The sequence below is a fragment of the Ascaphus truei genome, chromosome 2 (genome assembly GCF_040206685.1).
Source record: "Ascaphus truei isolate aAscTru1 chromosome 2, aAscTru1.hap1, whole genome shotgun sequence".
NCBI lineage: Eukaryota > Metazoa > Chordata > Amphibia > Anura > Ascaphidae > Ascaphus > Ascaphus truei.
The window spans coordinates 255,934,227-255,950,448 of NC_134484.1; the positions used below are offsets into that span (position 1 = coordinate 255,934,227).

At 45.4% G+C, this 16,222-nt stretch overlaps 1 protein-coding gene across 1 annotated transcript in view; it reads left to right on the forward strand.

Annotated features, from left to right (window-relative positions):
* Positions 1–16,222, forward strand: part of RECK (reversion inducing cysteine rich protein with kazal motifs) — a 244,147-nt gene that overhangs the window by 136,395 nt on the left and 91,530 nt on the right. Inside the window, exons 12-15 of the mRNA XM_075588575.1 lie at positions 341–477; positions 1,026–1,166; positions 2,251–2,436; positions 10,691–10,813. Of these exons, the coding sequence (XP_075444690.1) occupies positions 341–477; positions 1,026–1,166; positions 2,251–2,436; positions 10,691–10,813 (587 nt within the window). The remainder of the gene's footprint in view (positions 1–340; positions 478–1,025; positions 1,167–2,250; positions 2,437–10,690; positions 10,814–16,222) is intronic.

Sequence of the window (16,222 nt, forward strand, 5' to 3'; positions counted from 1 at the left end):
AGAATTCAACATGAGAATCTCCCCCCCCCCCAAGTATATAAAAGGTGTAATATGATTTGATTAGCTGATGCACTAAAGCAAGATGTTTACCCTTTAAATAAAGACAAAACAATGTCTAGTTCTATCTTCCCAAAGCATTTACTATTCCACTATTGCCACATAATGATATGTAAGGCTGGGTATAGCACACATGAAGAAGAGCTACAGCATGTTTCGAAACCTCTATCCATCTACTGTATAAAGTAATATCTTGTTTGTTTTTTCACCAAATGGTATCAAAACAACCGGCTAATGATGTAAATAGTATATAATGCCTATTCCTTTCCTTTCTTCACTGAAGAACAGATTGTGTGGAAATACTTAAAAAGTGTGGAGATCATAGTAGGTTTCCGGAGAGCCACACAGCAGAAAGCATCTGTGACCTGCTCTCTTCCACAGATGACACTGAGGATTGTATCCCACTGGACACTTACCTTCGTAAGTAGGCTCACAGATCTTTAATAAACTCTGATTGTTAACAGCAAGCTCTCCTTTACTGTAGATAAACATGAAAGTTAACTCACCTCTCACCGTTTTATATCCTATTAATGTATTGGCCTGAGATGCAGAAGTTGCTTTGTGAGAAGCAAAGGCATCCAACCAATGTGACAGCAGAGTTTCATACTGCATGGTAGGGCTTCTCAAACTATTCTGTATTACGGATCACTTCAATGTTACGTATCCCTTGGGGGACAACATTCCAGTGACCACAGTTTTAGAAGCACTATTTTATTGCAAGCTCACAAAACAGATGCAGCTCTTTTAAATGGTACATTTATTGCATGGTGCAAGTTAGTACTACTGTAGAAGAAAAAAAGAGGGGGTGGGGATTGATGCAACACAGGAATTCATTACTACCATATTTTATATTCAGCTGATAAACTCGTCACATGTCCATTGAGGGGAAATGTTAGTGGTTTTTTTCTGCTCCAGCTAAACTCGATTTTGAGTCACAGACGTAAATGACTTTCATTTTACCATCTCAGGATCAAGTCCATTGGATAATGCTGTAGAAGAAGTCACACATCCGTGCAATCCAAATCCTTGCCCAGCTAATCACTTGTGTGAGGTAAACAGAAAAGGATGCCACACTGAGGAAACATGTCTACCATATTTTTGTGCACAAGGTAAAAATATATTTTGTCTTAAACTCTGTTATTCTTGATGTTAGAGATATGTTGACTGACTTACTCTAGAATTTAGCCGTCTTTCTAATTGGCTGTGTTTTAGGGATCATCTTATGTAACACGATCAATTTTGACACTGCTTGGCTTTGAAAAGCACATTTTTTAACCTCTAGTTTCAGTGAACCTCTTCATGGACTGCATGGTGACTCTTATTTTCTAGAGCAGGGGTGGGTCATTATATTGGCTGGACGGCCACTTGACAAGCTTCGCGGGCCACACACTTAATGTAAAATCTACAATAAGTCTGTGGCTTGCGAAACGTAGCAAAGCTCCCCTCCTCTCCAGCTTCTCCCCCACATGCTCCCCTCCTCTCCAGCTTCTCCCCCACATGCTCCCCTCCTCTCCAGCTTCTACCCTACATACTCTTCTTCTCACCTGCGTCTCCCCTATCCTTTCTTACCCGCCCTCACTCTCAGCTTCCCTTTCACTTTTCCCACTCTCCTTTCTCTCACACTCTTCCCCCTTCTTTCTAACTCTCCCCCTTCTTCTCTTTTAATCCTCCTCTCCATCTCTCTCACTTCGCCCCCTTCTCCATCACTCCTCCACATCCTCTCTCATTTCTCACACCTCCCCTCTCTTCTCTCTCATCCCTCCCCTTTCACCTCCCTCTCCCTCCCTCTCCCCCCATCCCCCTCTCCCTTTCTCTCTCTCTCTCACACAACCTTTCTCTCTTTCCCTCTCCCTCTCTCTCTCTCTCACTCTCTCCCTCCCTCCTCCACATCCTCTCTCATTTCTCACCACTCCCTTCTCCTCTCTCTCACCCCACCCCTTTCACCTCCCTCTCCCTCCCTTCCCCTCTCTCTCTCTCACACTCTCTCTCCCCCTCCCCCTCTCTCTCCTCCTCCTCCCTCTCTCTCACTCCTCACCCCCTCACTCTTCACAGCCCTGTGCTGTACTTTGCCCACCCCTATTCTAGAGTGTTAGAGCTCCTTCCAATGTTTTTTCTGTTGAATACGTTAGTGTTTTGAATATTATTTCTAATAGGGATTATTGTTCTTCATTTGTCCATTTGTTATCCATACAGGTTGCAAGTTGGGAGAAGCATCAGATTTTCTTGTGCGTCAAGGAGCGCTTATTCAGGTTCCCTCATCAGGAGAAGTTGGTTGTTATAAAATTTGTACTTGTGGACAAAGCGGGACACTGGAAAACTGTATGGAAATGCAATGTGTCGACTTGCAGAAATCATGTATTGTCGGTGGACAACGAAAAAGTGAGAGTGCTATGCACTAGATTGTAGCTTACAGATTTAACCACATTTAGTTGGGCAAGATTATGAATACCTATGTGAGTTGATGTCATATTTGCCAACTCTTCATCCATGAGTTCTCACTTATTTTCCTCCCTAAACTTTTACACTTTGGCATGTGAGTGTAAAGGTACAACATTTATGTTCTGCTCCTAATTAACATGCTGAGGGGCCTATTCACTAAACTTCAATAAGTGCATTAATGCTGGTTAAGTGCCCTTTTCAAGCGATATTGCCATGTTATCAAAGCTTTGTGAATAGCTACACATGCAATATCGCACTAAAATGTTTTTATTAACAAGCTTTAACACTCTGGCTATAAGAAGTAGTGTGGTAGCTGGAAAAATGCCCAAACTCGTGTTTTTACTACTATTCACTAAGCTCAGAGATATTGCACCATAAAATCATGCATTCTTTTCTTGCCTGTAGACAAAATACAAAATAAGTGTCCCCGGCGCTATTAATGTCCAAGATACCGTAGTCCAAATTGATAGTCTTAAATTGGAGACTTCTCTGGATGGTAGATGGAATGTTGAGAGAAAGTTCCAGATCGATGGGGGTGTCCTGAGGGGTATCTCCACGATGGTTCTGGAATGATAGAAACAAAGGGACACACCAATTGCGCAGTAGGTAACAGCACAGGTCCCTATCTAGAACTGAAAAAAGCCCTACTCACAAGATAATCTCTTGTTGGTACAGGGGAGAGAATCTGTACTTGTCCTATCTTCCACATGTTTTTCCACGGACCCCACGTGGTCTGACGTGATTTTTCTTCCCTTAGGACGGCAATTGCACTCGCAGATGGACCCGATACAGCACACCCATGCGTGTAGGGAAATAGGACACGGATAGTGTAGTACGTAATACACTTTAATAAAATACTTAAAACACAAACTACCCACACTTACATTGTATGAGGGATAGTGATGTGACACACGAATGCTGTCCACAACCTGTTACCAGCCTGAACAGCCGACGGAGAGGCTGACTGATTGCAGCACCCGCAACCGGCGAACCAATGGCGTCAGAAATGCAGGGCGCTCTCACGGCGTCAGGTGGCTATGGTGGTCAGACCGGATCAAAATACTAAGCTCCTCCTCCCTTACATTAATCACTTATGATTGTATACACATAATCACTTTTGTTTAGATCACCAATTTGTATGTAGATTAGCGCTTGTAGTGGGTTAAATTGTTTGTTGTTTATTCTTTTCTCGCAATCTAAAAGGTGGCCAGATCGAATTCGCGATTTGCATATCACGGAGTTTATTTTTACTGTATAGGATCAAATCCAGGGGTCTCCGGAGCTGACCCGCATTCATTTCAGCTCCCGGAGACCGCCAGATTCAAACCTAGGTAATAAAAATAAAATTACAGCCAGTTTCATTAGTTTAGCGGCAAACTGCTAAGATAATGAAAGGGTTAAATAGCAGGCACTGCTTTGTTGTTGGTAGAGGGTGTGGGTGAAGATGTAAGTTGCCCCAGGGTGGGTGTTTAGGTTTCCCTACAGGGTTGTAGTAGGAATTAACCCGTTCATTACCTTAGTGATTACAATCGCTAAGGTAATGAAGGGGTTAACCCCTCGTGTTATCCTCTTTCAAGGCCTAAATTCCCACCCCGGGGCAACTACCCCTTCACCCACCCACTCTACCAACAACACAACACAGGAATGAACAAAAGGGCTATTAACCATAGATGGCTAATAGCGCTTTTCCCCATTCAAAAAAACATTTGTTACGCCGGTGCTGCCCGCAGACCAGACCCGTCCCTTATACTGAGGTTGGGAGGTAAAGGAACACACACCCGCAGCAAAAGGAGCGTGTCCGGAGTTGGTGAATAGGCGTTGCCAGGCAGGTGGTGATTGCTAGCAATACTTGCCGGTACCGGTTAAAGAAGTTCCGTTGTCGTTGCCGTTAGCCAAGGTCGGGGTAGGAGAATTCCGGAAGGTCGGAGTCCAAGCAGGAATAGAGAGCCAGGAGGTGACGTCCGCCAAGCCAAGTAGAGTCCTGTGCAAATAAAGAGAGAGAGTGCCAGAGAAGACCTCCGCAGTGGAGACTATGTCGAGCAATGAATGAGTGGCAGGACAGGCAATATAAAGTGTGGCTGACCAGTAGGAAGAGGGGTCAGACCTGGAGGAGTGCATGGAGCTGTCCTGGATAGGTTGTCAAAGGGAGGATACAGGTTAGCAGTCTTTGAGCCTAATTGAACTCTGTGTGTGTGTTGGGGACGGAGCTTCACTGCAGGAGCAGTGAATAAATTAAAAGGATCCTTCACGCGCTCTGTAACAGAGACGGGCGCGCACCCGTGAACAGCAGCAACCGCCCGCCGGGGACGAGGAGGGAATCCCCAAATCACTGAGACTGGAGGGAGCCGACGTCGGGAGCGTCCCGCAGCAGCAGGCGGAACACGAGGTGAGGGGAGGCCATGCTGCGGCCGCCGCGACCCCCGGATCCTCACAGTACCCCACCCTTCAGGGTCGGCCTCAGGACGATCCTCCCAGGGTTTAGATGGAAACTTCCTTCGGAAACGTTTGAGAAGTCCAGGTGCATGGATATCTTTAAGAGGTACCCAAGATCTCTCTGCGGGTCCAAAGCCCTTCCAATGGACCAGGAATTGAACCTTACCTCTTGAGAGGCGGCAATCCAGTATAGCTTGGACCTCGTACTCCTCGTTGCCCTGTATGATCACTGGGTCTGGTTTAAGAGTGTGGTCCGGAAAGAGGGAACTGGAGATGAAGGGTTTGAGAAGCGAAGTGTGAAAAAACGTTAGGGATTCTCATGTTTTGAGGTAATTGAAGTCGGAAGGACACCGGGTTTACCTGCTCCATGATAGGGAAAGGACCCAGGAACCTAGCTGCCAATTTGGGGGATGGGGTTTTGAGATGGATATTCTTGGTAGACAACCAAACCTTGTCCCCAGGCTTGTAGTTGGGTGCAGGTCTGCGACAACAGTCAGCCTGAGTTTTAGATGTAAGGGAGGCCTTTTGAAGTGCAGATTGAATTCTGGACCAAGAGTCCTGTAGGAGGGCGATGTGTTCGTCCACAGCTGGTACTCCAGAAGAGATATTAGAAATAGGTAGGCGAGCCGGATGGAATCCATAATTCATAAAGAAAGGAGTCTCACGAGTGGACTCGTTCCTGGAGGAATTAAAAGCATACTCAGCCAAGGTAAGTAATTCTGCCCAGTCATCCTGAGAGTTAGAGACTAAGCACCTTAAATATTTCTCGAGGGATTGATTAACTCTCTCGGTCTGTCCGTTAGATTGAGGGTGATATCCAGAAGAAAAGGAAGAAGAGATGGCCAGTCTTTTGGTGAAAGTCCTCCAGAATCTGGAGACAAATTGAGAGCCCCGATCAGATACGATGGATGTAGGAATCCCATGGATCCAGAAAATCTCTTTGTAGAAAATATTGGCTAGGGCGGGTGAGGAAGGTAATCCTTTGAGAGGGATGAAATGTGCCATTTTGGAAAAACGGTCCACTACTACTAGAATGGTGTTCATGCCATTCGACCTAGGCAACTCAGCAATAAAGTCCATGGATATGTGTGACCAGGGGCGCTCCGGGATGGGTAAAGGTAAGAGAAGACCCTGGGGTTTCTGACGAGGAATCTTGTTACGTGCACATACCGGACAGGACCGTGTGAATTTGAAAATGGTTTTGGCCATATTGGGCCACCAGAAGGTGCGACGATGAGATCCAAGGTTTTCTTGAATCCTGGATGTCCTGCCGAGCGGGCAGCATGTCCCCAATCAAGTATCTCAGGAACGAACTTGGGCTCTACATACAAAGTGTCCTTTGGAACCTCAAGACCAGTCGGAAGATGTTTTTTGGGATTTAATGATCTTCTCAAGATTCTTGAACGCTGCGACTGCGAGGATCCTTTGTTTAGGAAGGATGGACTCAGTGGTTTTTTCTGGTCTTTCTTCTGAAGAGTATTGTCTAGAGAGGGCATCAGCCTTGACGTTTTTGGTGCCGGGAATGTATGACAAAATAAAATTAAACCTAGAGAAAAATACAATATCTACAAATGTTTAATATTTTTCCATTTCAATGCAGTCATAACAGTAACAATTACACCGAAGAACTTAGAACCATTACTGCTCTAAAAGTAAAGGCTGTCATGGTAAAGCATCAATCTTGCCCAATTTATCTGGATTTTCTTTACAGAATTTAAATCTGAGTGAACCACACTATTTCTATCTCCAGAGCCCCACTAGTTCCCAACATTCGTTACCAGTGTGTCTTCCTGGTCATTTAAACATCCCCCTGATGATCTTGCTGCTTCCTTTTGGACTGCGGGACATGCAAGAATTGGCAACAACGAAACGAGTAAGCATCTTGGGATATAGCAGCCCATGGAGCAAAATATAGCGCAATTCAGACCCGAAGGACCCCCTGGTTTGAATGCTGTAAAAAAAAGTCCATAATGTAGTTACAAAAATAAAATACAAAATTGGATAGGTGCTGCTTTAAATGTTTTTTTTTTAAAGGGCAACCCTATTGTTCATATAATTTTTGTTTATATTTATACAGTAGACCACACTGAATCTGAGATCTGTCAATTTTTAAACAAACCTCACATTGATGAGATGAAAAGGTTGGAACAGCTGTTTGAGTACTGTAGCTTTACTGGCTATGTACTTCTTTAACCAAGGTTGCGCTCAAAAAGCTGTGTAATACTGCAGGCATAAGCTTATGTTTAATGTGAGTGCTCATTCACATGTCATTACCCAGAATCTCTGGCTGCAGTGGAATCACTCTATAATAAGGGATAATGGGGAAATACAAGGTTTCAGACCTGTCTGGGATGTGAATGTGCTCACATCTTGTACTGTTTTTCGATTTTCTGTACACTGTACTGTGGACAGTTTTTGTAACTTTTTTTACTCACCACAACTTGTTTTGTTGTTTGTTCATTCTATTACCTCAAAGATTTAACCAATGTAAGGCTTGTTTTTAATCAAAGTAGACCACCCAGTGACTCCTCTATTAAACCATTTCAATAAAAGTTTGCATAATTTTAATGTTAACACAACTTACATTTGGAGGAAATGTCTAAAGCAAATATTTTTTTATAGAGAAGCAAAATTAAAGACAAACATGTATGACATGTGCATTTCTTAAAGTAGCAGAATTCCCTACTTTTTAAAAATTTTGAACCCCCCTCCTTTTTTTTTTACCAGAATTGAAACTGGGGCGTCCTTGGAGCTAAACTGTTCTTTTTGCAGCTAGGGGACCTCTATTTCTCAAGATACTCACTGGTAAAAAGTAGCACGTTTCAGCCCCCTCCAGGTGAAGCAAAATGGCTGTTTAAATCACCGTGGTCACGTGGACCACTAATAAGCCGCAACGTCTTTTGCTGCAGTTTCTATTGGCCCACTTGACGTATGGGATTTAAAAACCAGCAAGTGCAGGTGCTACTTTTACCGGACATTATTTTGGAAACTCAGGGGTAAAAATATTACAATTCAGCTCTGGTTCCCATCATGCCAAAAAAAAAACGAGGGTTGGTTGCGGGTAGGGAGGGACTGCTTCTTTAACTCTACAGCCATGAATACACTGTATGACGTTCAGTGAATTTTGGGTAAACCCAAGTGATTTAGAAAGGCGCTAAACAACAGTACAGTGATGAATATATAATAAATAAAATATCAGTGAGTTGTAAGGTGAATTAGAAAAATTCTCAACCTACACAGGGAATTTGTACAAGGTCCCTCATAGGCAGTAACGGACATCCAGATTGTAAAGGGAGCGATATTTCAGGAACACCCCAAAAAAGAAATAAACAATAATGGTGCAGCAAAATCACACAACAGTGGAGCAGTGAAGTCTTGGCTACAACAGGTAAGTGAAGAATCAGCGTAAGTTAAAAGCATAAGAAATGTACTCACAATATGTACATCAATAGCGGGCACATAAAGGTATCTTTTGAGGCAGTGTAGTTCACGTCGGGAGAGGTGGTAGTCTGGCCATTCACGTTCACTTCAAAGCTCCCTCAGTCAGATCGCGGTGGACGGCGTCTAACGTCACATCCGTCAAGGACCGACAGCTTCCGGCAAGACGGAGGGAAAAGTAGATGGTAGGACGGCACAGCAGGCTCTTCACCTCCACCTCTGGATCAGGAGCAGCTGCATGCGGTGTACAAGCTCTACGCGTTTCGCTGAACTAAACGTCAGCTTCCTCAGGAGCACTATCATATTATAACTTACATACATTTTTGTTTATTGGTCCACACCATGGTCTCTCCTTGTTGTTTTCCATGAATACTACCGATTGAGAGCGCTTCTGAATATCCATCTATCATGTTTCCCGTTAACGCTGATTCTTCCCTTACCTGTTGTAATCTACTTGAGCCAAGACTTCACTGCTCCACTGTTGTGTGATTTTGCGGCACCATTATTGTTTATTTCTTTTTTGGGGTGTTCCTGAAATATTGCTCCCTTCACAATCTGGATGTCCGTTCAGTGAATGTTACCAGGGCCGGCTCACTGTTACACCCTGTTATTTTCGCTCATGGCCTTTTTGCTCGTTTTTAGGGGGAGATGACATTCACAGTTCTCAAGGAGCTGTAAAAGTGATCGATAAGTAAAAGGAGAGCTTCCTTTTCCGTTTGTGGCACTTACTGAGAGACGCTTTCATCTCGCCACGTTATCTCTATAGAAGCAGTCACATGGTTTGCGATGCCGGGAAGGCCTGTGGCACTCAGCTACCGCAGACCCTGTGACTACGAAAGGGTTAACTTCTCCCTAACTCTTACTTGCATCAACCTTATGTAACACCTTTTCCCCCCCCTATCGCAGACGGGGACCAGGTGGGGAAATACAATTGTGTTACCTGGTGTGGTGCGTTACCTGATAGGCTCACAGAAGACCTGAACCTCCGCCACTGGGAGCCAGGGGTTACCTGATTCGTCGTACACAGCGCCTCCACCTGTAAGGGTTCCCACCTGAGTGGGATGGTCCTCTTACAGGAACCACAATAATAAGACACGCACACAGTGTATGCTAATAACTGTTTACTATTGCTAATACTAATAACTTTGGTACCTGTACCACACAGAATAATGCATATAGCCATACACATAGAAGTGCACCGGGTGCACACATCAACATAAGTATTCCCCAGAGTACCTTATGTCCAAACCCACCCACATGTGATGGAGATAGCGCTATCCCTGGACGTATTGGTGCACTATTTATAGATACCTGCCCGGGGCTCCAGCCCGTGGGTACCGCTATACAACCGGGTTGGATCCGTCTGATCCGACGTGATGTCCTCCTATGCGTGGGGTGACTTCCAGCGTGGATAATATCACCACAGCTCCACACCGTCTGTACCTTGACGGGGATCCGCCTTTAGCCGGCAGGCCACCGTCACTGCTTGACTTGGCCTTCACGAAGATAGTCTCTATGTAACTGAGGGGTCTGAGCCCAGACCCAGCAATCAGGCTGCTCGACACTGAGGGTGTCCTAACTTAACCAAATAGCTAAAGGGGCAGATCTCCTTACGTAGGGCCTGTCCCTGAAGCAACCATAAAATGGGGAATGGTAACTTATCTGGGACCTCTGGGGGTAACTAGGCCTAGTGCTAGGGGCTACTGCTCCCTGCACACACACCCTAACTCACCCAGCTCCCAGCTCCAACTGACACTCTTTTAAAAAGCTGTCTAAACTGTCATCTCTCACAGCTTCACTGGTTGCCTAGCAACATGTAACTGCAGCCTCTCTTAACTGTCTCTATTCAGAACTGCCAGCGCAGGCTCCCTTGCACTGAAAAGGCCTTAATTGCAAATGCAGCCGCCCTATTGACTAAGCCGCAGCATGTGACAATCCCCTGAGGGATACGGGGGCTATACTTAAGAAATTGACATCAAGGAAAGCAAGGTCTTCATACAGAGACCCTTTCTTTCTTACTATTGAAAATAACCCAGTGTAGACTGCATCTTCCCAAGTGATCAGGGATCCTGCGGGACTTTAACATTCAATGACAGTAGTTATTGGGGTTATATATTCGTTGGCGAGTTTCTGATGTGGAGTTTTGCATTTATTGTTATCTTGTTTAGCGGTAGGAAAGGCTTGTTCAATGTGCTTTCAAATGTTATCAACTGAGTTATTTACAACTCTTGAACACTTTATGTAGGTGTTATAAAAGAAAACATGCCTGTGCCTTGGAAAACAGTATTTGTGAGTTAATTGAAATTCACGTATGTATTTCTAGACCACGGAACGTCTTTCAAAGTAGACTGCAATATCTGCGCTTGTATTGCTGGCAAGCTCATATGCTCAAACCGACAATGTCTAAACGAACACAGCTCTGAAGCCGATCGTCGTATGTTTACAGGTACTGTACTGTCCCCTGCTGTATAGTCTTGAAGTGTCAATATTGTTGCATTGATTTTCGGTTTAAATACAAATCAATAAACAGTTCAATTTGAGCCATCACACAATAACATGCATGCTACTTCAGCTTTATCCATCTGAACTTTTTTTGAAGCAGATATTAACCCTTTGGGCGCCCAGAGACGGCGGCACTATGTAATGGGGTGTGGACCTCTAAGGACCACATGATGTAGCAGATACATCAATCTAATCCAGCAGTGGTCAACTTCAGTCCTCAAGGGCCACCAACAGGACAGGTTTTAAGGATATCCCTGCTTCAGTACAGGTGGCTCAATCAGTGGCTCAGTCATTGGTGGCCGTTGAGGACTGGAGTTGTCCACCCCTAATCTAATTGGTCGTTTTTGTAGGACAGATTGTGATCTAATAGGAAGAGGTGTAGAAGAGGGGGACTCCTCTTCCATCTTGTCATCAGTGACAGATGGATCATGGCATTTTGGTGTCGCAGCCCAGCCGGCACTCAAAGGGTTAGCTGGCACAACATTTTGGAGTTATAAGCCCCTTCATGAGGTTGAATGCTGCTTAATAAAAAGTTCAGAATGTTGAAGCAGAAGTAGCATGGAAGTTATTGTGCCTCCGGTCACATTTAAGTGTATATTGAGTAGTCGTGTAGCTTAAAGATTCCCACGCAGACGTAGTCAGCACCACGATTAATGACTGCAATAGACTGTTCTGCAGATACTCGCACATCTCCATTTAAATATAAATCACAATAGTTGGGGTACAAACAACATGGACATACCAGTAAAATCAACAAAGCTCTATATACTATATGCTTTATAGCAGCCGAACATGTAGCACTGCACAATTTAAATTATAATTTTTTTAAATACAGGATTGAAGTATGGGGTCTCTGGAGCTGGGGTCTCTGGAGCTGAACTGTTAATTTTAGCTCTGGGGACGCCTTTCTTCCCGAGATACTTACTTCTGTAGCTGGTGCCGGTATCTGCAGCCAGGGAACTGTGTGCCTAATGAAATGGTGGCACTTAAATGTCCCGCGTCATGCAGACCAGTAGGAAGCCGTGAGGTCATCCCTTGCCGCTTCCTATTGGCCCATGTGACCTGGACATTTAAGCTCCAAAGAGAGATTACTGCACGCCTACGGAGGTAAGTATCTCTGGAAGCAGGGGGTCCCCGGAGCTGAAATTAACAATGTTTATCTTAGGATACCCCCTGCTTCAGTCCGGTAATAAAAAGGAAAAAAAAATTGCGCAGTGCTACATGTTTTGATGTTTTAATATGACCTATTTCAACAATGCCAATGAAGTAAAAAAAAAATCTTTATGATTAGAATAACAGTTGATTTTACTATTATTGAATTGGAAATACTTATTATGTATGCATTTAAATGAGCATCCATTGGTTATTATATTTGTTGCATCAAACTAGGTAAGAAAAGGCATCAGATTAGTGGAAATTCCCTTTGCAGGACTTTGTACACTGTGTTTAATAAGATAAATACTCAGTGGAAGAGAGAAACAAACAATGGGGCTTATGTATCAAGGCAAACCTGGTGAAATTCTTAGGCAAAACATCTGCATCCGCTGTATTAAAGAAATAATGGGAATTTTTCTTTGACACATCTGGAGTAATGGTTTACGCCCCAGTTCTACTTAGATCAGTGGTTCTCAAACTCTCCCGATGGCCACTGGCCACAGTGGTCTTTAGGAATGACTGATTCATTTGCACATAGGCTAATGCACCTGATGCATTGCATATAAATAGGATATTACAAAGTCTGGCTAGAGCCCAAACGACAGGTTTAAGAACCACTGACCATTCAGAAGAATTGTTTAAAATATTGCTCTTAACTTTCATATTCTAATGGGATACTTCACAGTCAAATCATTTAGCAAATTTTTCGCTACTGAGATATATATAAGTGAATTATTTTTGACAACCATGTGTGAATTTTCTTAGACAGGCCTCATAGCTCCTAAATTGCTTCAACTGTAATCACGGCAGAATTCTTAACTCACTTAAATTCTTAACTCACTTAGATCCCTTAACTAGCAAACTCAGTTAAATGAAGGTGTAATAGCTTATATGTGGACTGTTAGAGATGTGTGCAGTGGTACATTTAATGGAGATCGATTAGGGTGAAGTTATATCTTGGCTTTATTGTGCCTGTTCCTTTAACAAGGGAAAACATACAAAAACAAACAAAATAAAGGCCTACTCCACTTTGGAAAATAACTAAACCTTTTACTCCAGCCCTTTCTAACTAAGTGGGTATTATATATATGGAGCTTGCGCTTCTTTGTGTTTTGTTTATATATATATATATATATATATATACAGTATATATAAAAGCAGTGTTCGACAAATCACCCAAAAATCTACTAGCCCAACCAAAAAATCTACTCGCAACCTAGTCCCGCCCACAACCCCGGCCCTAGTCCCGCCCCCCAACCCTAGTCCCGCCCCCAACCCCGCTTTAAAATAAAATATATAAATAAAATACATTTAATAAATTCCTAGTCAGAACATTCGCTTTTGACAAATGTATTTATTGTATTACATTATACTACAATTAGTCCTTGTTACGTGTGTGTGTGTGTGTGTAAGTAAATGTTGGATCTAGAAATAAAAGCCAGATGTGAGTGACTAGTTTCCTGAACCCCTTAACCAGTGTCTGGACGTCCCCGCTTCACAATAACTAAAGCAGCAATCCCTCAATGTCTAGGTACCCGCATTCCCGCAATGTTATACATTGGAGTTATACTTCTGGGTTAGGGGGGGTTCCGATGTCTTCCATGTGAAGCTTGAGTCAGATCTGGAAGAAAGCAGTATAAATTATGTTGGTGTAGTATAGGGCAGTTAAGATATATAGGGTAAATAAGATATCCAGATCGAGAGTGGGTGAGAGACAGAGAGAGAGAGAGTGGGTGAGAGACAGAGAGAGAGAGTGGGTGAGAGACAGAGAGAGAGAGTGGGTGAGAGACAGAGAGAGAGAGTGGGTGAGAGACAGAGAGAGAGAGTGGGTGAGAGACAGAGAGAGAGAGTGGGTGAGAGACAGAGAGAGAGAGTGGGTGAGAGACAGAGAGAGAGAGTGGGTGAGAAACAGAGAGAGAGAGTGGGTGAGAGACAGAGAGAGAGAGTGGGTGAGAGACAGAGAGAGAGAGTGGGTGAGAGACAGAGAGAGTGGGTGAGAGACAGAGAGAGAGTGGGTGAGAGACAGAGAGAGAGAGTGGATGAGAGACAGAGAGAGAGAGTGGGTGAGAGACAGAGAGAGAGAGTGGGTGAGAGACAGAGAGAGAGAGTGGGTGAGAGACAGAGAGAGAGAGTGGGTGAGAGACAGAGAGAGAGAGAGTAGGTGAGAGACAGAGAGAGAGAGAGTGGGTGAGAGACAGAGAGAGAGAGAGTGTGGGTGAGAGACAGAGAGAGAGTGTGGGTGAGAGACAGACAGAGAGTGTGGGTGAGAGACAGACAGAGAGTGTGGGTGAGAGACAGACAGAGAGTGTGGGTGAGAGACAGAGAGAGAGAGTGGGTGAGAGACAGAGAGAGAGAGTGGGTGAGAGACAGAGAGAGAGAGTGGGTGAGAGACAGAGAGAGAGAGTGGGTGAGAGACAGAGAGAGTGGGTGAGAGACAGAGAGAGAGTGGGTGAGAGACAGAGAGAGAGAGAGTGGGTGAGAGACAGAGAGAGAGAGTGGGTGAGAGACAGAGTGGGTGAGAGACAGAGAGAGAGAGTGGGTGAGAGACAGAGAGAGAGAGTGGGTGAGAGACAGAGAGAGAGAGTGGGTGAGAGACAGAGAGAGAGAGTGGGTGAGAGACCGAGAGAGAGAGTGGGTGAGAAACAGAGAGAGAGAGTGGGTGAGAGACAGAGAGAGAGAGTGGGTGAGAGACAGAGAGAGAGAGTGGGTGAGAGACAGAGAGAGTGGGTGAGAGACAGAGAGAGAGTGGGTGAGAGACAGAGAGAGAGAGTGGATGAGAGACAGAGAGAGAGAGTGGGTGAGAGACAGAGAGAGAGAGTGGGTGAGAGACAGAGAGAGAGAGTGGGTGAGAGACAGAGAGAGAGAGTGGGTGAGAGACAGAGAGAGAGAGAGTAGGTGAGAGACAGAGAGAGAGAGAGTGGGTGAGAGACAGAGAGAGAGAGTGGGTGAGAGACAGAGAGAGAGAGTGGGTGAGAGACAGAGAGAGAGAGTGGGTGAGAGACAGAGAGAGAGAGTGGGTGAGAGACAGAGAGAGAGAGTGGGTGAGAGACAGAGAGAGAGAGAGTGGGTGAGAGACAGAGAGAGAGAGTGTGGGTGAGAGACAGACAGAGAGTGTGGGTGAGAGACAGGGAGGGGGGAGAGACAGGGAGGGGGGAGAGACAGGGAGGGGAGAGAGACAGGGAGGGGGGAGAGACAGGGAGGAGATAGGGGGGACTGACTGTTGGGGGGGAACTGGGTGGGGAGATGGTGACTGACTGGGTAACTTTGACTGACTAGGTGGGGGGGTGACTGATCTGGTGTCCTACACACACACATATACACACACACACACACATATACACACACACACACACTCCCCCATATACACACACTCCCCCATATACACACACACACTCTCCCATATACACACACACACTCCCCCATATACACACACACTCCCCCCATATACACACACACTCCCATATACACACACACACACACTCCCCCATATACACACACACACACTCCCCCATATATACACACACACATACTCCCCCATATACACACACACACACACACACATACACACACTCCCCCATATACACACACACACACACACACACACACTCCCCCATATACACACACACACACACACTCCCCCATACACACACACACACACACACACACTCCCCCATATATACACACACACACACACACTCCCATATATACACACACACACTCCCCCATATACAAACACACACACACACTCCTATATATACATACATACACACACACACACTCTCTCACTCTACACACACGGGGGGGTCGGAAGAGAGGAAAGGCCGCGACCAGCACCACCACCCCACTCCCCCCCCCCTCCCGCTCCAATCTCCCGACCCCGCAGGCTGACACGTTGATCGGGGTGAAGCGGGGACCTGAGGGGACATCCCTGCTCCAATCTCCTGGCCCCACGGGCTGATACGGGGATCGGGGTGAAGCGGGGACCTGAGGGACATCCCCGCTCCAATCTCCCGGCCCTGCGGGCTGACACGTGGATCGGGGTGAAGCGGGGACCTGAGGGGACATCCCCGCTCCAATCTCCCGGCCCCGCGGGCTGACACATGGATCGGGGTGAAGCGGGGACCTGAGGGACATCCCCGCTCCAATCTACCGGCCCCACGGGCTGACACGGGGATTGGGGTGAAGCGGGGACCTGAGG